The following is a 27,545-nucleotide window of genomic DNA, read 5'->3' on the forward strand; positions in this document are numbered from 1 at the left end:
ACTAAATAAAAGGCATGAAAAATATTAGGAGGGAGTGGGGGCAGCTAGGGCTAAACGGGTTTAACAACAAACACCATGTTTCAGTGTGTCTGTGAGATTATGTTTCCTTCTTGCTATGTGGGATTGGTAGCAGAAACGGACAGGGTCTGACAGTAGGTATGGTAAGTGAGATAGCTTGACAGTTATTTTATTATAAATAAGCCTTATATTCTTTCTACATGATGCAGGTTTAACCTTTCTGCAGTCCACTATATACATCAGATTAAAAAAAAATGTTAATACATGGAACTTATAAAGGTAATTAGTGGCACATTAAATAGTGTATTAACATGGAGTAGTGACTGAATATTGGCAATCCTATACAACAGGCCAGAGGATGGTGCATGTAAAGCAGTTTGTGTGACACAAGATGAAAAGGTTAGTTCGTTAAAAGAGGTGTTCTTCATTTTAAATAAAAACTGCACCCATGCTCACATACAAAACACAAATAAAATAATAATAATAAAAAAAAAATCAATTCTTGTAGATTTAAGACGGATCGTTCCAGACCCGTCTTCAAAAAACACCTGAACATGACTTTATTTCCTCACAGAGATCTACTAACATGGTATAATAACAGACAGGAGAACAGTCGTGACAGTGCTGGGATAGAGAATGAGGTTGACTCCCTCCAAGTTCATGTGACAATACAGAAAGTAACTGTTTCCCATCCCTTAACAAATGCTTCTGAGGCGCCCTTGATCAAAGTTATTTGAGCTTTCTGCTGTGAGTTCATTTAATTCTATGGATGTGAAGCGGGGCTTTAAAAGTGGGAGCTGTGTGTGTTCGGTAAAACTCTCTGGGTATAAGAAGTTTTAAAATTGCAACCTGGCTCTGGGTCTGACTCACCCAAATTCTTTCAGAAGGCCTCACTCACCGTGTCGAATCAGACCACCCTGTAGGCTGGCTGCTTATATTTGGAGGCTCGGACTGGTATCAACACTGATTTGGGTGAGGTGAACGCACTGACAAAGAAGTTAGTGTTATGTAGGCTCTCAGTAGCAAGGACTTGTGGTCCAGAAAAAAAAGCAGTGTGAGGTGAGGAAGCTGAGGTATGGAGCACAGCTGTGACCCCCAACTGGGTATGAGGCTGTTTTCACCACCGGGTCCCACGAGATGACACGTCTCACTGGTGCCTCTGCTAAAAGACGGCCTGCAGCTGTGACAGGACACCACAGGGCTGAGGGCAAGACTGGCATACACTACATTCCTGCTCATCACAAACACGCGCACGCCCTTACCGCAGACTAACACAATCAAACACAGAGGATATAGTTTGAACAATTGTGGGCTCTGGGGTCCGGTTTGCACAATCCATGTGTTGACAACTTGCTTCCTCTGAATGGATCAGGTTCGAGAAAGGCACTTCAACCCTCAAAGAAGACCATAGCTGCAGAAGGGCATCAACATGATGCTGGAAAATAGAGAGATAATGAACACCGCCTTAGCTCACACCCTGTCAGACCAGAGGTGACACGGGACTGGCTGGGATGAGTCCCTGGTACTGGTGGCAGGACAGCAATGAGCGGTGAGTTATGGGGTCAGTGGAGACTGTGGGCCGGGCCCAGTGTTATCCAGCACCAGAGGAATGAGACAGCTGAAAGAGCCCTCGCCCCGCTGCACTACAAACAGAGCCTTGTTGGCTGAGCGCTGAGGCCACATGGCGGCACGGTGAAAGACCTGCTGACAGCTGGGGGACAGGAAGATGCCATGGAAACAGAGGGAGCAGCCGTGCAACCCTGGGCCACAGCAACATGGCAGCTACTAGTTAGGGAAAGTGGTTGCCTGAAATTCTATGAAGAAAATCCTCACACAACCATCCCATGGGACACCTAGGTGTGAATATCTGCTAAAAGGGCACTGAGGATAACATGCATACTCAGCAAAATATTTCCCTGCATTAATAAGTCTTCTTAAAGGCCAAACTTCAGACTGATGAATGAGTGCACCCACCTCAATCTGGCTGATGTAACAGGGTATCAATTTATGCAAATATTCCCAAAACATGAGCCTTCTAAAAGGTTACTGCTGTCTGATTATTTCCAAAAAAAAAACAATACAGTCAATGTAGTCTTATTTGTGATGTGAGGTGGAGCTAGTGAACACCAATGCTGAGAGCTGGGATTTTAGCCATAATTACAAAGTCACAGCTAGAAAGAGAGACAAACAAGGAGTGTGTGAGACACTGATAAAGCTGCACATAGTCTCCTACAGATGAGGCTCCTAGTGGTCTTAGTAAAAATGTGGTTGTGAAGGGAAACAAACAGCTTCAAAGAGTGAGTACAAAGATATCACATTATCAATAAAGCTTATAAAATTGATAACAATATATACCTTATGTACAGCAAACATTGGTTAATAAATGCAAGGAGCTTCTCCATATGTCAGCAATGCAGATGCATGACATGATTTCTTTCAAATAAAAAGTTTTGATGTAATTTGAAAATAACCTCTGAATGCTAAGTCCAAGTCACCATTACAATGAAACGATTAGAATAAAATTAGAGGTAGCAGCGGATTTGGGATCTCTCTTCTTTTTTTTTTAACATTTCAACATGTTTCTTCCCATTTTTGCTTAGAGGATGCTGAATCTTCATTTTCATCTTCAAAAACCCGCTTGACAGCCAGCTTTAAATACTCACACACCCATGAGCGCACTTCAAGTGGTTTTCAACAGACACCAGTGTCATGACACTCACACACACACTCACTCAGACTGTTCTCACACTTTTACACTCACACACACACACGCTACGCTCTCCTATCACCCATGTTCCTTCATATAGTTTCATCTTTACATCACAGTCTTTCTTCCCCTTGTCCCCCCTTTTCCTTAAAAAACCTTTTGGCTTAGTGGTCTGGAAGGGTTGTGTTGCTGGTTTTTGCAGAGGATCACAGGGCAAGGAAGAGACAAACGTTTCTGTCCCTCTGTGCATTCTCTAAAGCCCCACTGTGATCCTCTGTCACTGTCTTGGGACCCTGATTCTCTGTCCTGCTGCATACCCAAGCTTCTGAATGTCTTCATAACACTGGTTAATAACATCTCAGCACTGGGGTGCCCTTCCCATGATCTTCATCTCCTCCCCCATATCCTGTGTCCACTGGGAAGCCACTGCAGGGCTAACTGCACAGTGAGGAGGAAGCTCCCTGCAGTGAGTCTGCTGAGCTGTCCCAGGCAGGGTGGAGATTCAGGACTGGTAAAAGTGGTGGTAGTGGTGATGGTGTTCATGGTGATGGTGATGCTCATGCCGCTGCACCACCTGTGCCAGCCCGCCCTCGTAGAGCAGCATGCTAGGCAGGTCCCTCACTTGTTCTTTCTCCACCACTGGTCCTGGTGCTGCCAGAGAGCCTAAGGCCCGATAGGCCTGGCTCTCCTTGGAGCGCTGCTTGTGTTTGCGGTAGGGGGCTGTGGACTGATGAGGGGGAGTTTGACTGGGAAGAGCCGGGGGAGGGGGGAATCCTCGGCTCCTCATCACCCTGCCGCTGGTCTGTGCAGGTGGTGTGCGGCTGTGTGTCTTAGGAGAACGGAGGGCATGTTTCCCTGAGTCTTGGCCTCTCGGCCGGGCAGGATGGAGGCTGTCTGAAGCAACGGTGTCCACAACAGTTTGCAAGCGGCGGTGGTGGGAATGGGAGTGGGCATTTTCTGGTTCATGGGAGCGAGAACGAGTCTGGTTGATAGATGAACGGGTCTGAGGCTCTGCTTTAGATGGCTCTGCAGTTTGGGCTGTAAGACAGACACACACAGACAACTGTGAACAAATGTTGCATTTCTGTTTCAACAATAGGAACATTTCAAATTCATCTAAAGAAAGGTTATAAAACAGCCATTACACAGATCTCTCAGAACCAACATTAAAATGATGGCATGTCATCACTGCCCATCAGATCAAGGCTACTGCTTACAAGACCGAATATTTCACTTCACAGCAGCTTGTTCTGTTGATGGGCTTTAGCCTTGAACACTTGATGTATTGTGCTATCCTGAGCCCAGATGTTTGTACTGGCGTGGAGTGCAGTGGGCTGGTAGTTCCACCTAATGGCTCCAAGCAGGTGCCGCAGTAATGAGGGCCCCTGGATGTGGCTTCAAAGGGCCACGGTCTGCATTTCTCCTCCCCTCTTTTCCTCCTGGCTCTGGTCCACTTACCGGCTCCGAAGCGGGATGTGTAGTTTTCGATGCCTGCCAGGTCCAAGTAGTGGTTCCTGCGTTCCAGGTTCTCATCCACACAGTGGCGCTGGCAGCCAGGCTGGGTGTGGTGGTCACTGTGGTGGCGCCTGTGGACACAAGCGGCACCTCTCATTAGGTAGCAGTTTGAGCCAGTGAGGTTTACTATGGTGGTGTTTGGAGAAAGTAAAACAAGTGTTCCTTATGATCAGGCAGTGGCAGAGTAATTGTTGGAGAAGTGAGATTGTGATTGGAAAATCACATGTTTAAACCTCAAATGGGAGCAACAGAGTGCTGACTATCTCGCCTGTTTACTCCTCCCATGTGCAGCGGACACAAATAAGAGCAAAACTACCACTGACTTCAGGAAGAAGGTTTTGATTTCTGTTAAAATAAATGACAGACGGTGAAACTTAAATAATACTTCTCTTATACACACAACAAGCAAGAGTGACTGAAGCATACAAAGGAAGTGGGTTTACCTTAGGAGTGCTCGAGACTTCTTCTCTGCACTCTTGGGGTCTTCGATGCACTTGTCACTTTTCTCTCTGGAGAGGGGCATGTCTGTGTATGCGAGAACGACAGGAGGCTATTATCAAAAAGAGCGACACAGAACAGCCACAAATACACACACACGCTGACACACACACACGACAACAGTCACACAAGCCTCAGAAGAAAGCAACCTTTGTTTTGGGGTTTTACTTTGAAGATCTATAGAAAAGGAAAAACAACAAGGCTTCATTTATTCTATTTTCAACTCTCTTATAAGGCGTGGAATGAAATAAAAAACACGCAGACTTCAGAAATAGTTTATTAAGGACGCAAGATCTGATGCAGTTTGAAATTAGCATGAAGGCAACCAGCAATATTTTCAAAGCTTGCTCTGTCTGAATCTCTAGACAGATATTTATAGCCGAAACAATAGGACGCAAACACACAGGAATATATACTTTTTGAGATATTTTTCCCTGACTACTTGTTTACCAAGTCGTCAGTGAGAAAAGTTAAGTTGAACGCAGCTATATTTTCCCGGCAGCTCTGAGAAGGGGGGACGGAGAGAGGGGAAAGACGAGGGGAAAAAAGGGAACTTTGGAGAAAAGAAAAATGGCTGTGGTTATCAAAAGGACTCGGCACATCTCTTAAGGTTTCTTTCAGAGCATTTGAAGGCGCTAAGGGAGGGGGGCCTCTCTTGGCTCTGTCACTCCCCCCCCCATCATTAAAAATGAACCCCATTGAGTGGGAGAGATGGAGAGACGCCGAGACTGCAAGGAACAAAGCTCTGACAGGCCTGAAGCAGCCGCCTTTCTGCATGACAACAAACACATCTCTGGGTGAGCTGACAGCAGGCAACACAAGGGGGACCCCAAAATGCCCTCTCTTCTCCGCCGCTCCCACCCACCGTGCTAATGCGAGCTTTACCTGACGCACCCTGCGTGCAACTCCTCCATCGCTGGCTGGAGTCAGGAGCCACGGAGAGTTTGACCCGCAGTGTCTTACTGCTGCCAGGAGAATGGTTCACAGAGGCATCGACCACCTCATAGATGGTGTGAAGGAGGCTGGTGATATCCTGCAGGAAAGAGGAGGAAGGCGAGGATGTGATGAATATGTGCTTTTTCAAGCCTGTTTGTACTCTATCTACTTATCTTGTGAAACTGATTTAAAGACAGATTTTAAAGTGTGAATGTTTTAAAGAAAGTAAATGTAGGAGACTATCTTTATGACTACACTTAGTGAATCCAAGAATCTGTGCCTTTAGGCATTAAAACCATATATTATAAATATCACGCTCGCTAAAAATTTCAATTTCAAGTGACTCAGACAACAGAGAAATACACTGAAGTCTGTTACTTTCAGCTCTCCAAATGAAATGACGAGACTGAGTGTAAAGACAAGTTATAAATTCATAAAAACCAACATCTTGGCAGTCGCACAGGAGGCTGACTTAGCTGTCAGAGCTGATATGAGACACATTACAAGTGTTAGTGCTACACTTTGTCCCCGGGGCCTCTTAAATGGCTGAAATTACACCTTTGTATGGCGTAACATCTGTGCACACTTTCCAACAACAAAAGGACAAGACACAAGAACACACAGGTATAACTGAACACTCATAAAAACACACGCCTTGTGTTGGGTATCTAATCTAAGACCTCACCTTCAAAAAAAATATATTAAAAATTCAAAATGTTTGAATGAGGTAAGTGACCAAAAATGATGACTTAATTTGCACATAAAATAGTTCTGTCTCTTGTGGCTGTTTAGAAGTTATATTTTGCACTGATACGCAACATCCTGAGCCAATGACTCCATCTTGGGTTTTAACTGTGCTAGATTTTTTTCCCCACATCAAACTGAATTCTAATTGCCCTAAAAAGTTCAACTAGTATGAAAATTAAAAGAACTGTCACATACGGCATCTCAGCTGTCTTTAGTATTTTATTTGAGGAAGAAATGCAGCTTCAAAATAAGCCTGCAATAGCACGATTGTTCCTCACCCTGACTCATAAAAAGGACTATTATGAACTCTCCAGGGACCGGTTCCACATACTGGTTTCAGACATAGACGAACTGTAAAAAAATAAAAAAATAAAAATAAAATAAAATAAAAGCTTCCTGTGTCATTTTTGGTTTCCTATTCTTTTTTATTTGTGTGAAGGGATAAAAACAAGAGTTGGAGAAGAAAGCTTTTCTTTCCTGCTCCAAGCCGGCGCCTGCTGTCTCATGAGCCGTGAAGCCATAGGCAATGCCAGAAAAACTGCACAGGCAACCACACAGAGGACGGCTCCAGTCTCTTTGCGCCGTTTCAAGTTGTTCTCAAAAAACACAGGCCTTTCTGGATGTTCTCTCAGATCTGTACTAGGCAGATGCAAGCCACAAGGTGCCTCGCAGGAGCGGAAACACACCAGCTCTGCTGGATGTGGTTCTTAGCAGTGAGATTGGGTGGAGGCTCCTTCTATCCTGACTTTCTTTTTGGGCGTGGCGATAACAGAAATAAAGAGGGAATGTATGGATTCCTTTCAGGGCTTGTTGTCCTGTCCAAATTAGCTGGTCTTTCTTTCATAATTCCTCCATGTTTGCAGATGTTGGGATGCATTTAATTGTTTATTCTTTCATCCATTCATCAAAAACTGACTTAGTGCAAAAGAGTGTTACCTCTCTGGTAACTTTGCCATTGTTGTCAAAGTCATAGAGGGTGAAGGTCCACTCCTGCCTGTTGTCCTCCTCCACAGACACAGCACACTCCAACTCCTGAAAGAGCACAGCATTAACCTCAGTGAGACATATGTGTGTGTGTGTGTGTTTGTGTGTCCTGCAACTGCCCTAGTTTCATCCAGAGGGGAAGTAATAAATGTCCCATTCTGTGCTGATACTCACTTCAAACTGGAGCTGTTTCTGTGGCCCTGCGGGAGATTGGCTGTCCCTCTCCTGCATCTTCTCCTCCACACAGCAGCTGTCTGTCTTCTCTGGGGGTAAAGCCACTGCAATGACACAAACACACACACAAAGATAAAAGAGAGAGCCTGTGGATAGGAGCACTGGGTGCAGTCATAACCTGGGGATATGATGTTGCCTTCAAGTGTTCCTTGTAAGCTTTAACTTCCAAGTTGGGCTGCCACAATTACGATGTGTCACACACTTAAATGCTCCTAAATGGACATACAGCTACTGTCTCACTGCTTCTATTCTTAAATTGTATTTTAACAATTACAAAAGCAGAGTATATACTAGATGTATATTAGATGTTATAGGGCTGCTTAGATGCACTGAACCTGTAGGTCATATTTACAGTATCTGTGAACACACTTAAGGCAGTTAAATATCAAAGCACAGATCAAAAAGCAATCAGAGCAAAATGATCCAAGGTAGTTGTGAATTTGATTTGTTTTTAAAACATATTTTACCAGTTCTGAACCACCTATGGTGCCAATGCCATTTTACCAGCATCCACATGTTAATGGACGGTATAATGGAGAATATAGATTATGGATATTTCCATCAACAATGCAGTGGGAGGGGAGTCGATCACGTTTAGGTTCAAAGTGTGTCATTTCAGTCTGTACTATTAATCAGCTGCAGTGATTCATGTTCATTTATTACAACACTGAAATAAAAATATATTATTCCAGAGAGCACAACAACCATAGAATTTAAACATGTTGACACTCAAAATGCAAAAAAAAAGTATTAATACTCCGACAGCATACACTCTTCCATCAGCCACACACACACAGTAATGGCTTTAAGCTCTGTAATACAGTACATATCCCGATGGGTTCACACTGAGCAGGGATGTCAGACATGAAACTAAATGGCATAACATGCCTAAAATATGACAGAGTACGGCAATTGACAATCGAATATAAATGGTGGAATTGAAACAGCATGAGAACATCAAAAGGTCTATAGGAGGCCCCTGAGTCCCTGGCTCAGTGCAGCAGAGCTCATCAGTTTAGCGGGATGACATTCACCGTACATTACCATCCAGACTCGCTACAGTCAGACAGTCCACAGGGAGCACTGATCTGTCACACATACTTTACCAGCGAAAATGACGGCCAGACTCACCTGTGTCAATTTCCTTTATGGCTGATGTGAGTGATAGCTTCACTATGCTGCACTTTGCCAAACACTGATTTTATCAGACAGGTTTCAGAAAATGAGAATGTCTTGGTGATCCAAGCTATCAGACTGTCATATTTCTTTAACCACAAATCATTAAATGGAAAGACCTACATGCTCCTACTTTGTTCAATCTCAGTTTGCAGTACAGGTGTTGCTTCAACATGTCTGAGGTCACAGCTAAATGTGGTTCTCGATGAATCCGCATTATGAGCTTGCCCACTCTGGTAGATAAAAATAGGACAACTATCGCTGTCTAATTCAATGTTATAGTTTCAGAGCTGGATGCCGGCCACAGCTAATGCTACCAGATATCCTTGCTTTGAAATCCAACACATAAGAACACACATACCAAACATGCAGCTGAGATTTGGGAGGTGCAAGTGTCGGCTCCTTTGCTAGCGTCTGTGAGTTACAGTTACCCAGACACATCCATTTTTCATCCTCAAAGGATGTGTGCAGGAGCTTGTTCTAGCCTTTTAGTCACAGCCCCCCTGTGCTTCACCTCTGGTCATTTAGCTTTCATCACCCACCCGCACCACCATCCAATCATATTCCTGCAGGCCGCACACACACCCATAAAACCACACAGACCACGCCCCTCTCCCCACCCCTCCCCTGCTTCTCTCTCCTCCCGCCACACTTTGAAGTTCCATTCTCAAACCTTTTGGAAGAGGATCAGACCGGCTGTAAAACAGAATCACTAATTAATTAAGCCAAGTCAAATCTGAAACACTGTTTGTTTGCTCGCCAACGGAGCAGACACAACAGCCCAATTTCTTTCCTCCTGATCCAAAGCAGATCAAAGCAGACCTGTCTCATCCCTGGGTAGGGGAAAATGCCAGAAATGAAAGGCATCATCCCAGGGAGCTTTTACCAACTTTTTGGAGAAGAGCAGCATTTGGGGTCCTGCTGTTTGATCATCTGAGGTGCTCAAAGGGAACATTGTGTGCGAGGGCAAATCTGTTCCGTAGCAGGCTCAATATGGTGGTGAGATGCTTATCTCGAAGCTAATGAAATGCCGGGAGGAGTAACAGTAATCTGCTATCACCCTCCTCCCCCTCTGACCCCCTCCCTATCACAGACATAAGCCGACTCTTTATGAGTGAAGCTGCCGCCAGGGGATTGGCTGCACATCAGATCTGAGGGGCAAGATGGGGGCAGCCGAGGCTGGCACCCTCCACGCCAAGCCTGATCCAACAGCACTGTTTCACACGTGCGTGCATACTCTTTATACACACACACACACAGAAACACTGGCAGGCGCAATCCAGCAATCACATGTAGGATACTGATAGACAGGCCTTGTCCCCCATGCATGCACAGGCAAGGGTCCGGGTGGTTTTGGGATGACCAGGAGTGTCACTTATCAATCGCCCTATTTAGCTACTGTGTAACCCACGCATGAACAAGTAATATACTGTGATCTGAAATGATGCTGATGAGCCGTACTCTCTTTCCTTGGTAACCAAACGTTAAAAGGGCTTAATAAAAACCTTGTGTAAGCTATTCTTCCTGCATGCCAGCAGTAAAGATGTAAAGTAATCTTAAGACACTTTCATCACTGAACCCTTCTTCCCTCCTTTGCAGTTTTTGCAGTGAAGTTCTCTTTTTAATCCCTGCAAAACTTTCTTCGGACGTGCTTCCTTACACTCAGACGAAAGAAGTCTTTCATGTCTGTTGGTTGTTCCATTGTGTCTGTTCTGTCTTTTCTCATTTTTTACTTATCTACTTTGTGAGATCTACGGACAGATTCATGCAGGGGACATCAGAAATCCACCTCAGTTTCAGGACAGTAACAATTTACATAGGCAATTATTTTCATAAATAGACATTAAAGCTGACAGAGAGTCTGCCTGGCTGTCCCCATGAACCTGCTAAACTGCATCCTCTTGTTAGCTGTGAATTTATCCCAGTACTTGAAACATAATGACCAACATATTTTGAGATTTAATGGAAATATTTACACATAAAATAGGTAATCTTTTATTAAAGCAAGTGATCAAGGCCATTGCCTGTTAATAATGGTATATACTCAGAGCAGCACACTCTAATTAGTGAGATCTATCTTGAAGGGAGGACAGACTTGGCCCAGACTCAGGTTCAGCCCAATGACTACAAATCATTTCAAACTCCATTTACCACTCACATTATCTCTTTACAGTGTAGCAGAGGTGAAATAAACGTGGATTTTCATCGCCATGCCTCTAAATTCTGGGCCGGTCTCTTTTAACTCTACATTTCTGCCTGCATCTCACGTCCAGTGCTGTCTTTAAATGGGAGGGAGAGACTTTCTCCTCCCAGAGCTCTTAATCCAGGATCACATCACATCAGGGAAAAAAACATGGAGGAATGGAGGCACTTTGCAGAACACTGCTGGGGAGGGGCGGATGAGAGATGGAGGAGGTGGAGAGGTGGGAGGGAAGGTAAAGGGGACCTCATCAGCACATTGCTGGGGCTTAGAGAATGGGTGTGGATCAGAGGGGAAAGGATGAACCACTGAATCAAAGAGCCAGATAAGTACTTACACACAATTCCAAGCAGTATTTCTCAAGTTTTTATTTAACGTAAAAAAAAACAAGACCAGCTAAGTTCAGAAAACAGCTGAACAAATCAGTGAAATGAGGTGGTGGAGGCGGAGATCCTTACCTTCTAAGCGATAGTGTTCATCACCAATCCCCCCAGGACATGCTTCATCTATTGAATCCTAAAAAAAGAGACAAAACAGAGCACATATATCATTCTTTCAAGTCAAATAAAAGTAAAACTCATCATATTTTTGTCACATAAAAACAAACATCTTTAACGGTGCAAATCCACACTACAGCTTTCCAACACAGTGTGACATGCCCAGATCGAAATTACAGCGTTTAAATGTCTATATATGAACAAAGTTTGACAACTGTGCACTGAGCTTAAACAGCAGCGGAAAGTTTAAGAGGATGGTAATTGCAGGACTGAAACAAACTAAGCAAGAGCCTGGCAGTCAGATTTGAAACTATGAAAGAAGCGTCTAAATCACTGCTGCCAGCCCTGCCGCGGGTTCTGAGAAGGAAGGTTGGTAGTAGGGCTATTTCGGTGGTGGACTGCTGTTGCAGTGATACGTTCAGAGCCTTGTTTTTATCCTTGGCCGTTTTCACCCAGGACCCCTCTCCTGGCAGCTCCGTCTGTTAGTGCATACCACAGAGACTGGAGGGACATGTGATCCCTGGGCTTTGCTATGGAAAAGGTCTGGCTCAGGTATCCAAGCAGCATTACATTTGTCTGGCTGAAAAACCATTACTCACAGGCTGACAAATGCATATACTTGCACATATCCATACACACATAGCCCAGCACATACATGCACATCTTAATACATAAGGTTTCCAATTCACACTACTACTATGGCAACACTTTACTCATGATCTGGATGAGCTGCACAGTCTCCGCTGAGGAAAATGTACAAACATTCACTATCAGCAGTGATGATCACCCTGATAATTGATAATTAACCTTATAAATGTCATTGTGTAGCAGCCAGAAGCAAGTCATTGACAGCATGAGACAGAATTTCTGTGTAATTCCAGAGAGTTATAAGGTCAGATCGTGCCCTGCTCAGGGTTGTGCTGACCAGGCTGCAGCGGGGTGGGTGGCCTCAGGAGGACAAAACTGTAAACCGCTGGTCTAAAGCCTAATAGAACAATACCCCAAAGCAGGAACCTGGGACAAAACTGTATTTGTTGTTGTTGCAAGCAGATCAACACACATTCAAATAACTCTGCTCATGGACTTTCATGCAGTGTATTCTGTGTAGTTTTGTCTCTTATTTACCCTCCTATAAGTTAATCACGCTACACTTAGCTTAAAAAAAAATGTATGCCCTCCTGTTTTGGTGGATGACATAAAATCACATAATTACTAGACAAAGTTGCTTTAAGTTTGACTTCAGTGTCTGTCCTTCTGCCAAAGCATACACTGACTATATGCATCTCAGATCAGGAAGAACGGTCACAGAGGACAGTCAGCTGTTGCATGCTGACCCATTTACATTGATCCCGGACCTTGGTCAGCATAACTTAGAACATGGTAACATTGACACTGGCCCCTGTTACCACTGAGCCCCACAGAAAATAAAATCACGCCACAATAAACATTCCTCCAATTCCTCGCATACAAAAAACTCACACATACGCACATGAAGCATCTTGAATGTGTTTCATTTTTTGATGAATGCTCCAAAATTACTGAGGGGTTAGCCAAGAACATGAGAAAAAGGGGGAAGAGGAATGTACTAATTGGTTGTTGTCTGAGGTGATGGATGAGAGGCGTATTATTAGTATGCTGGGGTTACTCAGGGATTTGCTCTGGTCAGTGTTAAAAAAAAATATCCCATATTTCTCACACACATGCACTTCCTCCTCCTGTGAAACGTCTCTGACCACTAAACAGAACTGGATATACATACGAAGCAAGCAGAAGGAGAATTTTCAAACCTGCACAGGAAACCTTCATGTCTAATCCTTCACTGTGCATGTTTCATGTAACATGTCAAATATTTTTGACAGCTCTCCTGGCAAGCTGATTAATAAACCAAAAAGCTATAATCTGTAATCTGGCTTACAAACCCACTTTAAAGCTTTACTTTCTAGTTTTAGCAGTGATTGATTAGATCATTATGCCATGAAAAAGTACTAAAAATAGGCAGTGTTTGCTTGTACATTTCTTGCTTTCAGATGATTGGCTACAAAACCAATTAAACATTTTTTTGTTTTAAGTTAGAACATTTCTGGATGGATTTTTGAAAAAGAAAAAAAAGAATTCCTTCTTGTGTCCTGAGAAATTCCATAATTATATGTATGTAAATCCTACAGAAGAGGTGCTAATTCAAGGGTCAGAGGTCATCGATGACAGACGCCTAGCAAAATAGCAACTTAATCCAAAAGTGAGGCGATAAACTTTCACAAAACCACTAGCTATAAAATCAACAGTGTGATTCTGGTGCAGCACTCCGCATGATCATTATGTTTCTGCTTGGAACTCTAACTGCTGAATGAAACTTAAAGCAGGGAGCCACTTCCCAGCATCTCTGCAGGATTCAGTCAGTGGTGCAGGCTTCAGGGCACAAACAAGCATCTTCCTACTGCACTTGGGACTGGCTAAAACAATTTTCCAGACATGATGTTAAATGTTCTGTGGAAACCAGAGCATAAAGCATTTTGCTTCCAAAAGCCGCCAGGCTCTTCAGAGCTTCTTTGGGGCCTTTAGGAGCAGGAATTGTGTGGCCCATGTGTGTTTTAAAGTTGTTCAAACCCCTTCACAGAAAGTGATTTATTACTGGCCTATAACACAGAACATAGTGTGCTGGCTATAACATCCCATCTACACTGCCCACTGGTCTGAAAGCCTGTTTGGTTTGGCCACAGGAACTATTTGGCAAACCTGATCAACCTGGCACACTTTATAAATATGGATTTAGATGTGCCACAGACAGATGAACACATAACAAGAATAATAATATTTACTTAACTAGCATCAAACATAGCGTCATATTTTTAAGAATCGTGACCCGTTGTTATGTTGGGTGGAAAAAAGAACTTTATAGCAATGGATGCTCACTCAAACCAGCACTTAAACTGTAATATGTCAACATTAAAGTACAGAACAAAAGAACATGTGTGGAAAAGGGTTTTGTAGCTGTTTTCACACATAAACTGCTGAACAGCTGAACATTATCTGAGGTGGATGACTTTCTGTGCTGGATGCTGGCACACTGACTGCTTTAGTTTAACCCATAATTAAGCTGAGAATGTAATGAAGGATGAGTATGTAATGATGATATTAATGAAGGCTATTTTGTGCTGATATGAAATTCATGTGTGTATTTTGAAATATCTGCAATAAAGAGTGGAAAGCAATCACGCTTCACCCGCTGTTCTAATCTTACATCAGCTCTTGATGAAACCTGTTTATGTCGAGTGCGACTGAATTCGATATTGTCCTCACTTACAGCAGTGTCGGGTAATGTCTGTAAAACATTTCAGTGCAAAGCATGTGTGAACTGGGTTTATGTTTGCATATATTGCAATGTTGGTGTTCGGTCCTGGACAGAGCGACAGAGATGCAGAAAGTGGGAGAGACAGTGAGCGCATGCTGGCACAGAACCGACTTTGAGTTAAACTGAAAGTTGCCTCTAGCGTCATCCTCACTCTGGCACTGTAGACATGGACCCACAGAGCCAATTTTCTTTCTGAGTCTGTGTTTGAAGCACAAGGATACATTAAAGTGCAAGTAATATGTACTTGTATGTGATTGTGGGAAAGTCCCACAAGGCTTCTTGGTCTCTATGCTGTCTACTGCTATGACCCGCCACACAGGCTGACAATTTATGCGGCCGACGACAGCTCCCCCTGATCGCGCGCCAGGGCTCAGTGGAGGCAGGCCTCTGGAGCAAAGGCAGCCCTACTGGCACTCCATCAAAACCCAGGAAAAATCTCATTAGGACTGTGGCTGGCTGCCTCCTGCTACGTCCTCCACCCAGTGCAAGAAAACACCTTCAGGACTGCAACACTTTGCGCAGTGGTGACGACATGAACTAGAGAATAACACACATGGACGGCTTTTTTAGCCAAACGGGACAAAATGGGCAGAATGACAGAGAGAAGGCAGAATGTGGGAACAGCAGAGATGACTCTCCAAGCAAGTCTGCTTCCCCCGGGCCTGTCAAACAGGAGATGGCTGAACTATATTCCTCCGAAGCAACAACAGAGGCTGAAGCCTGGGGACCATATAGACAATGTGCACCATCCTTGTTCTTTCAGCTGTCACCATGTATTTATACTTTGCTTCATAAACCTTGCACACTAACCTGGATAGTTGCCATTAGCTAAAGTTTATAAGTACTAATGGAGAAAACATCTGTAAGTTATACTACACACATCTCCAATGCAGGAGAAAACAAAAAAAAAAACTATAGAAGTTTTAGAGCTACAAATTAGCTTTTAGGTGTTGTGTTACTTGAGGGAGACCTCAAGAGAGGAAATACCCATCCCCCTCCACTATCCCAAAGAGTAAACTGAGATACACCAGAGACAATTTCAAAGGACTGAGCTGAACAACTCCTTGAATCCGGAGCGCAGCCTATCCTACAGTGCAACTTAAACATGGTGGTGCTGTTAAAGGACAAATATTGGACCACCAGTCATCTTCAAACAGCAGTTTAGTTCTGGGCCTGGGCTTCTCATCTAGGTCTTTATGCTGGAAGTGCTCCTCACCTTCCAGCAACATTAAACAGCCCCATTCAAAGCGCCACGTAGCAGTAAAACATGATGCCCGAGATGGAGCCAAGATAGAGGGTGTTGATGTGAGGTAGTGAAGCGCTGCGCTGCCTCTGAGTGAGGCTTCAAAGGGGATCAGTTTTCACACATGAAATAAAGATCTCAGATAATCATATAGCATAGCAAAGCTGACGTGAGACGGTCCCATTTATGAAGGGAGGAGAGATGGGTCTAATTTTCAGACAACACCTACAGACTGAGAGCCATGGAAAATTAATGTGGCTGCATTTCTTTCCAGCTAAGATGTTTGTTTTTTCAAAGGGCTTATCAGGCTCATCAGCACATGATGCATTGTGGTAGTTTGTTAAATTTGCTCCAGCGAAATAGATCATCAGATCATCTGAAATGTCAAAACTTTACAACCAACCAAACACATGCATCAAGCTTGTGAGCTCGCCACAGTGCCAAGAGGAAGACCAATCGCCTCATTTTTACAATGCAATTTCATGCCTTTGATAAGGAATTCAATGCTTTTCCGGAGGTCACGGACTGTAAATCTTTTGATGTTGAATCCTTCACGTGCATCCTTTAACAAAACACCTGGCACACTTTGAAATGTAATTTTCAAAACAAATACTGAAGAGCAGAATGTTAGTACCATGAGTAGCACAATGTGAAATAATACTCTTTTTCCTACAACTCAACAAGTCAGTCTGTGTGCCTGGATTATCCACCGCATCCAAAGAAAAAGGAAAGTTAAGTGGAGGAGATAACAAACTGCATAAATGATTGGACCATTACAAATCCTTAAACTGTCCACTTAAAGATCTAACATGTAATTTGATGTGTCAAGGAGCTTTAAAGACAGACACCTTCTCTGCAGACTCAGAGGCCCCACGCCTGACACCCATCAGTCACAGCACACCCGCCTCTCTCTTCCTGCACCCCAGGAAGGAAATTATAGCCACAGAGTTGGGATCCATCACCAGGCAGGTTGGAGGAAGCAGCTCTATGATTAAAGTGTGCATGGTCAGCAACACATAAAGCTGGAAGGGCATGAGGAGGCTGCACATGCCAGAGGGCTTACCGTGTTAACTCCAGTTCATGACACAGGTCATGCAGAGATTCTCCACACACAAACACACACACTTCAGTGAGGCTGAAAATCTCTGCCAATGGAAGTGGAGAGATTCAGTAGAGTTTTTTCCTGGTGTAAACTGTACATTAAGTTAAATTATATGTGGTGTATGGGTAAAATAACAGAGTGACATAGCTGAAGAGACGATGTGTGTCTGAGTGGTAGTTTTTGTGTACGTGTTGTTTTCAGGGCCAACAAGTGCAGTGACTGGATGTCTTCCATTTGTACAGCAATAGTGCACAGCCACCAGTCATTTCTCCACGTCAGATTAACATTGCAAACACTGCTGGTCACATTACCTCACCCACATCAAAGCCTGCCTCCTGAAAGGCTCAGTGGAATATTAGCAGAGATTTACAGCCCTCATCTCTATGCTTCAGAAACATGCTGATCTGAAGTAATCTCCCTCCCCTTCTCGCTTTTTTGTGCTCTATGTGTGAAGTTGGCTAACACTTTAATGACCCATTTACAAAACTTTTACACCTGCAAAGATAAGCTTTTACAACCAAGCCAGCCCCTAAAGGTAGCAACCCTTCATTAGCCTTTGAAAAATATGTAACCACAGCAATCAACATTTATCACACTGTTTATCAAAGCCCTATCTCACCACAGAGGGAGGGATACGAGGTGTCAAGATCAAGAGTCTAACGGCAGGATCACCCCCTCCAGCAAAACGGAGAAAAACAGAAGAACTGAAAATGCTTTAATTTCTTTTTCCACAACAAGAGAGAAAATGTACTTATCCAGAACAGCTGTCTTGGTTTCTCTAACGTTTATTTGAAAAACAACACTGCTGTACTCTGCAGCCATGCCTCTACTGTTAATACTGCATGTTAATAATTGTCATTTTGTCAAGTTACTCATGAACAGCCAGTCACATGTGAACAGACAGCGCGTTTTCATTCTAAAGTTTCCTTGGGCGTCAAGAGTGTTAGCAGGGAATCTGAGCTAGAGGAGAATCCTTAAAGCATGTTCTCCTCCAGCCAATGAACTCCACTTTGGGAACTTGCATTCCCAAGCGGAAGCTACGGTTTGGAAGGGAATGGAGACGGCCTGTCGCTTGGCCTTGATTTACAGGTGGTCCCTCCCTGCCAAGAGCAACAAATCACAACATTATGGCCCTCAGAAATCAGAGTGCAGCCTGGTTCCAATGAATAAAGTGAAGAGAAAGGGAAGACACAGGAAGAGGCGAGAGGGAGTCTTATACAAAATGACACACCTCATCTCCAAAAGCCAGTGTGGTTAGTATGGCAACCGGATATCTCACCCTCACTGAAGGACATTATTTCACTCTGTAACCTTTACGTTCCTTTGGCAAGAAGGACTGAGCAGTGCTGCTGGGTCGCCATGAGCTTACAGAGTGCGTGCATGACTGTCAATCATTACTGAAAAACAGGATGGATTAAACATTCAAGACAAATGGTTAGCAAAGTGCCTGCTTCCATGCTTAAGTGCCTGAGTTTAACAGTCAGCATGCCTCACTGTGTCTTGAGGGTCTTAGTAATTAGTCAAAGCTCTTTTGAGGAGAGACAGTCCTTCAGTCGTCGGGGTGGCTTCAGACGCCAGTCTCAAGTGCAGCAAAGTGTGGGAGGATCAGGGTTTTAGTCAGGAAGTCTACCTCGAGGGCAGCACAAAGTGACAGGCTCTTCAGCTTTTTACAAAAGCCAAATGAGAAGAGACACCTCCGTAACTTACCATGTCAGCGGCTACTGCCAAAAGATCTCACTCTACTATATGTATATATATATATATATATATATATATATATATACAGTTTTTGAAGGTGAGGGTGTAACCTGCCATTAAACACATCAGGGCAAAGCAACAGATGTCATCAAATCTGATCTATATAATCAAACCTCCTCCGAATGATAGTTGTATGTAACATTTATTCAAAGCCTGGGTACTAAATCTTTTCACTGCCATCAAAAGTGGCGCTCCATGTGGTAGGTGGCAGTTATGAAAACCTCTGACGTGTGCATGCTGACCAGATGGGACTGACCTCAACACCAAGGTGGCCGAATTCTTCCTTTTTGCCCGTGCACACATATTTCCATACACTCACACAGTAAAGTGCACATGCACGCACAGCATGTTTGGAGCAGACATCCTTCCAACCACAAGCCACTACCTCAAAACATCCCTCACATCTGACCTTTTAACTGTGGAGTTAAAATCTCTGTAATTACAGAGAGTGTTTCAACTTAGCAAGTAAACATAGCAGCAGAAATAGACACTTCAAGTACTATATACAAGTGCACTGGTGCCAGAGGCACGTTTCTATTCATAGCTGACTGGAATTAGTGGCTTGTGTCACTGCTCACCATAATGAACTTGCAGCGGAGTAGGTTTCAGACAGCTACCATATTCTACTCCGCTTATATTCATATACAGAGAGACACATATTAAGAAAATGGAAGAGGGAGTGTTAAGTTTGACAGACAAGGCAAATGGCCTTTTGGGAAGCACATGGATGGTGCGCTCCACTGAGAATCAACAGGGCGAGGTTCTCTTTGGGTTGTGGCACCTGTGGAGTATAAACACACCAGGGGAGGACAGCTTCCCTTTCAGCAGGGCTGATCTTCTGTTTAGTTTTCCTTCCACTAAAAACATCCCCTAACAGACAATCCAGACCTCCTCCAGCACTGGCGCCACAGGAAGAGCTGAGGAGCCCTGGAACCTCTGCTGACGAGAGGCACAATGCTCTCCCACCTCTGTTTACCTAACACACTTCCTCCATTCTCTCCTCCTCAGGTGGCCTTAGAGCCTCGTTCACCAAAGCGCGCATAACTACACCAGCAGGGTTCATGGAAGCTCCATCACTGGTGTTTCCCTAGATCTAGTTTATAAGACAAATAAGTGGAAGGGAGCCATACTGCGATACCGTTAGCAGTGATGGATTTGCACAATATGTAAGCACACGTGTCTCCATATTTGTGAGTGCATTTTCATAGCATACATGGGTATGGGCATGCACGCGCCTGCACATGTGCACACTCTCATGAGAGCTCGGTAGCAATTTTATGCAGATGTTGATCTTGTCTTATTGGAGAGCCACTTTGAGTGCGCAGTCAAATTATTCAGCACTTACTGCATCGGCCAGAGCGAAACCCACAGGGGAACCCGATAAACAAACAACAGAGAATTATTCAGGGTTTAAACACTTAAACACCCACTCCAGCAGAGCCTTTTAAGTGGGTGATTAAAATGGGCATTGAGCTCCGACAGAAGCACAGAAACACCACACCTCGAGTTTCTCCCAGACCCATGCATGAAAACAGCTCTACCTAACCATGACTATTCTGACATAGTTATCACACGCTCCACTTTTTTTATGATTTATTACTTGATACTAACCCCAGGAGGATAACACATCATGAATTGCAAGTCATTTTATTCCAGTCCAGGGTTAAAACAAAGAAAATCTGAGGACCAAAGCACCCTCAGACCCTCTGTTCTTTAGAGTTCTGAAATAAATGCCACCCTAAAACGTGGAGCAAAACCTTCCAGCCAGAGAGACACTTTGATCAGCAGCTATCCGTTGCTCCGAACTGAGCATATATTTGGGGAAACAAAGCACAATCTCTGCTGCTAATCCCCTGAGATTCAGAGCACATTCCCGTAGAAGCTTTTGATCTCTGGAGCGCATCCGGACAGCTGACTCCAGACATACTGCACACTTACATGCACACACATGAACAGATATGCACATAAATGAGCTTTTTACTCTGGCTATAAATATGCCAAATATACAATTTTGTTTCTAATGACACATAAAGTGACAGCTGATCTTTCGTTCTGCAACTTTGTTATGCTACTTGTTACAAAAGACTTGGAATGGCATGTGATGTAATGTGACCAGTGAGAAATAAAGAGAGAGGAAAATGTTTTAGCTTTAACAAAAAAAAGGAAAGAAAGGTGGATAAACCTGATCAAATGTCTGCATGCCATCAGAGCTTTATCTTACTCTACAGCACTATCATTCTTTCACTGAAATCCTTTTGAGAAGGCACCATTCACAACAACTTATACGCTCTGCTTTGTCGCACAGGAACAACTCCTCCAGCTTTTGGTAATCTATGTGACATACGATGCCTGATGTGACATTAAAGCCACCTCCATATCTTCGAACCTCCCAGTCCCCCAGCTACATTGATGTCACTACCACTGTGTCTTCTCATGGGAAAATAACCACATATAAAAAAAAATACACACAGCCCCTCAATGGCCAGGTGCTACCCCTCCTCCCAAAGGGCGAGAGCTTTTCTTCTCTTTTGAGTGTGGCTCCAAAGTTTTCTCCCAGCCTCTTCAAAGAGCAACAACAGGCCCTCGGTCCCTTGGGAGAACAGAGGGGGTAGAGCCCGGTGGGAGAGGGGCATACGTCACACGGCACGCACAAGAGGCCAGCCGGTGGGAAAAAGAAAACGCACGCGGAGAAGACAGAAAGAAGGAGAAAAGAGGAAGAGGAGTCTGCATTTGAAAGGTGCTTTCAGCTTCTAGACAAGGGCCCTCACTTTGTAAAAAAAAAAAAAAAAAAACGACAAGGGAAGAAAAAGCACAACAGCAGAAGCGAAAAAAAAGAATGGGCCACAAAACCTGCCATGTCTTTTATCAGACTTGGAGGCTGAGGCAACGCGTTTAAAAGCTTTAGGCCTATTTCCAAAAAAACCTTTCTACGTTCAAAAAACACAAATCAAAGCCCTATAGCAACCAACTGTGAGACAAGGCGGTCGGGGGCAGAAGTTCCACTGTGATTCAGTTTTGAGTTGCATTGTGTCATCAGATGTACCTTTGCTTTTTGTCTGCTGCATACAAACTGAGGGAAGCTCAGCTGCAAAAAAAGAAAGAAAGAAATCTAAACTCTGTAAAGGCAGCAGCTGGGGAAGACTGGACATGGAGGAGGAGAGAGCAGGGCTTCATAGAAGAAGAGGAGGAGCCATCAGTGTCACTACAAACACCTCCCTGCATGGCTTCAAATGAAGTATCGTTTCATCAGCCACAACCAACACTAGGCCACAGGGTAAATGCAACAAACAGATGGAGGTTAGGAAGGGGGGGAAGCAGGAGATAGGAGAAGCCAACGAGGGGGAGGGGACTTTTAGAATAGAAAGGGGGTGACTTGTGAAGAAAGGCCTTAAAATAGATTATTTTTAAAGTCAATGCCAAGGGAATAAATCTAATAAACTTGCCACTAGAAACTTGAACTCCCAAGTCTTAAGTTGTGAAAATCTTCAGCCCTATCGATGTCTGTGTCAGCAAGAGAATTCTACAGCCTGCACATAAGCCATCAACTTTACTGGTGGGTGTAGACACCATGTCATACACTGGGGAGAAAGTGTGCCGAGGCTCACATGGCCAGGATCTCATGTGTTGAGACAGACCCACAGATCCACCTGCCCACACCACTCACTCACTCACTGTCCGCCAAGCACCACCACCAACGCTGCATCTGAGCGCACAGCTCATGGTGGAGAGCCTGCATGGAAACATCATTAAGTCCTCACATGTATCTGTATGTGTCTCTGCAACATGAACCCCGATTTTAAATTTAATACTACTAATAAACACAAACTGCTGATGTAAGCAGCTCCACACAACAATGGCTTCTTTAAAAATTGCCATTGTTCCTGCAAGGAATATGACTTGGAAACGACCAGATCAAAAGAATTCCTTGCGTGGACTCCCTACTGTTGACACCCGACCCACATTCTCCTGGACCCTGTTGCAGCTGGGACGGGGGGCTGAAAGAACAGCAGCTATAAATAACTATCTCACCAGGTATCCTACACAATATAGACAACTTTTAAAGAGAGTAGACTTGCATTCTCTTACGTAGCTTTTTTTTTTGTCTTTTTATCAAGCGGTTGAGCCTTTAAAATCAAAACTTCTAATACTGTTGCAACATTTGATATGGTTAACATATTCTTCACCAAAGATTCCATTTGAAGAGTTATTCAAACTTTATAACTAAAGCGTATTTTGATCATTTATAGGTTTGGAGGTAAAATGACTTCCATTGAATAATTCAGTAAACAGTCCGGTGCTAATAAAATAAAAAAAAATAAATACAATGCTCCATGTCCTGGCTTACAATGCCAAGAATCACACAAATCCTTTAAATGAATCATTATAAATTTAAAATCCACTTTATAATCACAAAAGAGAAAAGCACCCAAATACACGCTGATGTGGAAACACCTTTCTTCTTTTATTCATTTTTCCTCTTAACTATAAAAAGCCATTAAGCATCCAGACTTGAATTATTTATGCCAGCTGAGCTCCACTGACTCTAAATTGTCTGAAAACATCCAGCCTGTTCTAGCTGGGGCCCCCCTTCCATCCTGGACCAAACCTTCACACACACAGTGGGAAAGAAGTAATGAATGTTTGTCTTTGTGCTAATAATTTATGATAATTGCATGGTAATAATGGTTTTAAATGCCCAAACTGCCCGAAGCAGAACCCCATTAAACACACAAGCATCAGTGTAAATGGATGTTCTGCTGCAGCGACAGCGTCTCGATGCTCGATAGCAGAGATTCAGGTGTTTCCCGCAGACACCACCTCTGCACCATCCTGTTTCTTTAAGTTAAGTAAAGCTTTGGACACCGTGTAAGTACCGACCTCCTAGCACGCCGTCCTTCACCGTGGGATCAATAAGCTATCACGAACACCTTCCAGCAGATGACAAAACAATGGTGGACTTCGGACCCGGCTTAGGGAAGAATCAGCCAATATTTCTGCCACCAATGACTTCCTCATTTTTTTGCCTATAGCGCACACTCTGCCGAGAACTCCTCGCTCATCAACACCAACATGTGTATTTGTGTCTTGCAGTAAATAAACAAATAAAAACAGGACGATTATACACAAGTAAACAGCAAGGCGCTACTGTCAGTGAGGAACTACTGAGTACTTTAAAAGAAAAAAACCATGCCACACAACATCACTACACAATATTACAGTAAGCACTCCTCTGTGTTAAAAATGCAATAGATCCTGCATTCTGTGCTGTGTTCAATAGATTAATGCATTTCTGTCTTAAGAGTCTGAGATGTAGGCGGAGGAACTGATTTCCCTTTTTTTTCTCCTTCTTCTTCTTGATGGGTTCCAATTCCTCAAACATGCTGCCTGTGAGGAAGGCATCACTAACCAAAGAGGCTTAAGGCTCCTCTGAAGCAATTCCAAAGGATTTCCCCACTTGACAACAACAGCACAGTGTTTACGGCACTGCCAACACACAAAACAAGCATGACCTCCAACATTTCTCCCCAGCCTTTACAATCCACACTTGTCACCAGACTGTCACATTGCAATGCTTTCAACTCATGGCTTGATCTATTGTTACCTAAAAAAAAACATCAGGATCAGTGCATTCCTACATGAGGAATTGAGAGCTCAACCAAAGCAGTGGTATAACTCATAGTATCATGTTGTCAAGATTGAATTTTTGTAGATGGATTTAGCATGACTGATTGGCAGAGAGGCAAATACTTTAATGCCGGAAATCAGTTTTGGATGATGGGTAAATCAAGCCGCCATTGTTAAGTCTGTCCACCAACAAGCTTTGGAGAAAGTTTATCCAAACTCTGAGTGCAGGTTGTTTCGTGCGTAAAGCATCGGACAGAAGATGAATGAACACGAACACGGCAAAGACACAATAAGAACTCAGCAGGCACCGTGATGGGCACAGTGGGCACACTCACCCGTGCAGTCAGCCCGCAGGTATCCTTGTGGTGACAGTCCTGCTGCTCGAGGCGAGAGCCAGTGCAATAGTACTTCTGCTTCACCAGCCAGTCATCGATTCCCTTCCTCGCCAAGCAGGCATTGACTACAAAACTGTCGCCTGAAACACACAAGTGCGTTAATATAAACTATAGTAAGTGGGTTTTCTCTGCCTAACACTCATGTTTTCCATAAGCGCTCCATCTTCAAAGAGTCTGCTCTAATGCTCGGACTCTGAAAACTGCTCTGCTGTTTACAAACTGACCGAAAAATATGAATCACAGAGGAGAAGAAGAATTAAAGAGTAGGCGTGCTTACCTTCTGGACTCTCCCTTGGTTTACAAATAGCCGCTTCAGAGAAAGACAGAAAGGAAACAATGCATGTGTTACTCGAAAGTATCGCAGCGACACAAGAACAACTACAGCTGTGGATTTCTCACAGGAATAAGAAATCTTACCATGTTTCGAGTGCAGTTTACCCATTTCTATGCATCGAGTTGGAGATGAAAACCATCAGATGAATATAATCCAAAGAAACAATGAAAGAAAAAAAACACAGGCTACGATATCCAGACAGAGGAGCGTCCGTGGAGACTGAGAGCAGACTGCGCTCAGTACAGGACCGTACGGCTGGGAGCCAAGCAGGCTTTTGATCCAGAGCGCCGCCACTGACAAGACGCGCACAAGACAGCAGGCTGCGCGACTTCCTGTCAGCGCTTTCACAATAAAAGCATGACCAGCTCATTCACTTTTAATATCATAGTATCTATATGTAAAACGTGCAAAATTGAAAGTGTATTGTTTGACTGTAGGCCTAAAAATGGATTGGTTGCAGCGATACTGTCAACGGAAATACCTGCCGAAATGAGTTATCTATGTGTTTCCGTTTCATATTTTTACTATGAGTAGTGGTAAGGACTTCCGGTGTCAGGTGTCTTTTTCTGGCTAACTTGACGACCCGCATTCAGCTTTCTCCCCTCGAAGCGCAGAAGAGGTGTCAACAAAACGTTTTCAGCGCAGAGATCACACACATCATCTCAGGGCGCAAACAAGTTTGAGTAAACTTTCCGACTAGTCCTTGGTTCCCATTCATGAGGCCAGGGCACATCCTGCTGCACAGGATGTCACGTTCAGTGGCGGATCTACTTACTCCCTGGGCGAGATCCCCCTCCCCCCAGGAAAAAAATAATAGTAATATTTTATATAATATAATAAAAAAAATAAAATGTAGAAAAACACACACATATTGCTCCACACTTTTTTGGCTCGCAAACTTTTTACAATGCCCAAGTCATAATCAAAATTGTCTATCAGTCTATACTGATTGACACAATTGATTTTTATTGTTTGATGTATGTACAGGTTAAAAAAAATCAAAGAAAACATCTTAAAATTGTAAATGTGTATTAACATTTTCAGTACAAACATCTTTCAAATATACCCATAACCATTTGTGGGTGACTAGTCAAGTCTGTGTCATTAACTCTTAGTTCATTCCCCATTTTTACCATGTATTTTTACTGGTGAAACTAGCTCACAGCAAACAAAGTGTTCTTACTTTAGTTTAATGTTAATTAGCCCGTCACTAATGGATGGACTTATGTTAGCAGACAGTAGCTAACAAGTTAGCCAACTAACGAGTCAGTGCATCAACATCATGAAAATATTTTCTGAATGGAACGCGATCGTCCTGCACCCCATCTCAATCCGCTTCTGTGCACGCCACCTTCTCAGCAAGTACAATTCCCCACACAGTGATATGAAAACCGCTTAGCAACCCAAATGATTTTTTTGTGCTCGTGTCACTCCCCATGTGATGCCGCCCTGCCCCGTTCGCCCATGCCATAAACTGCTACTGGTCACATTTTATCTGAAAGGAAACAACATTTGTAAAGTATAAAGGAAAGTTTTAAAGCCACAGAAGATGACCAATCTCTGATGAACTAAATTAGTTTGACATAAAAACATTATAGCTGCCTGTAATTGTGACAGAGCATGATGCATAAACTGTTTGGATTTTCTCTTGACCTATAAGTCGGCTGCTTGTTCACCTCTCAAATGTGTGTCCACATGGGGTTCTGTGGTCAGTGTGTGTCTGTGTGTTTTGGGTCTAACATGAGAATAAGGGCCTTATTACTGAGGCAGCAGATGAAAGCAGGCTGAGAGTATTCTTTTGATGTCTTCAGATATGTGAGACAGAAACCACTGTGCCATTTCATGCCAGGCTGCCAGTGTGACAGTAATACAACACACAGTGAGCATCATCTTTAGATAAAACACTTGTTCCCCTTAAGAGATGTTACATCAGTGTTCTGTTCATTAAGAACATATCATGCATCTCTATAACTAAATCATCAAAACAAAAGCTCTATGTGCTGCAAATACATCTATGAATTCTGCTGACCCAGTGTCCTGAACAACAGCAGTCAGAAAGGTTTGCAGCGTCACCTGCTGCAGGTCTGTAGTGCTTCATGAAAGGCAGTGTTATGTCTTTTCAAACTGTAAAAGGCTGCCATGGTTTTTTTTGTTGTTTTTTTTGGTGGATATCTAAATTTAGTCCTCGCTTGTCATTTCTGTGTCATGGAGCATTTTCCTTTCAAGT

The 27,545-nt window shown here is 43.5% G+C and overlaps 1 protein-coding gene across 2 annotated transcripts; it reads right to left on the reverse strand.

Annotated features, from left to right (window-relative positions):
* nkd1 (NKD inhibitor of WNT signaling pathway 1) lies at nt 1-25,560 on the reverse strand. Of its 2 annotated transcripts, none has more exons than XM_028402700.1 (10): nt 25,402-25,560; nt 25,262-25,294; nt 24,925-25,064; nt 11,474-11,531; nt 7,580-7,683; nt 7,358-7,453; nt 5,633-5,771; nt 4,684-4,765; nt 4,184-4,311; nt 1-3,763 (listed from the first exon to the last, which is right to left on the reverse strand). In XM_028402700.1, the coding sequence occupies exons 1-10, from the start codon at nt 25,424-25,426 to the stop codon at nt 3,228-3,230; spliced, it is 1,341 nt and encodes a 446-aa protein (XP_028258501.1). In that variant the 5' UTR covers nt 25,427-25,560; the 3' UTR covers nt 1-3,227. The 2 variants fall into 2 exon arrangements, with proteins under 2 accessions (XP_028258501.1, XP_028258500.1); XM_028402699.1 differs by having other exon boundaries at nt 5,624-5,771.
* Between the last annotated feature and the right edge of the window lie 1,985 nt (nt 25,561-27,545).

The sequence above is a fragment of the Parambassis ranga genome, chromosome 3 (genome assembly GCF_900634625.1).
Source record: "Parambassis ranga chromosome 3, fParRan2.1, whole genome shotgun sequence".
NCBI lineage: Eukaryota > Metazoa > Chordata > Actinopteri > Ambassidae > Parambassis > Parambassis ranga.

What these genes read in the sequence shown, in the direction of transcription:
- nkd1 (XM_028402699.1), bottom strand. Translation starts at nt 25,426, where the DNA reads ATGGGTAAACTGCACTCGAAACATG. An exon ending in TGAACACTATCGCTTAGAAG is followed by an intron (nt 7,684 to 11,473) that starts GTAAGGATCTCC and finishes GTGTCATTGCAG; the next exon opens with TGGCTTTACCCCCAGAGAAG. An exon ending in CACATCCCGCTTCGGAGCCG is followed by an intron (nt 3,764 to 4,183) that starts GTAAGTGGACCA and finishes TCTGTCTTACAG; the next exon opens with CCCAAACTGCAGAGCCATCT.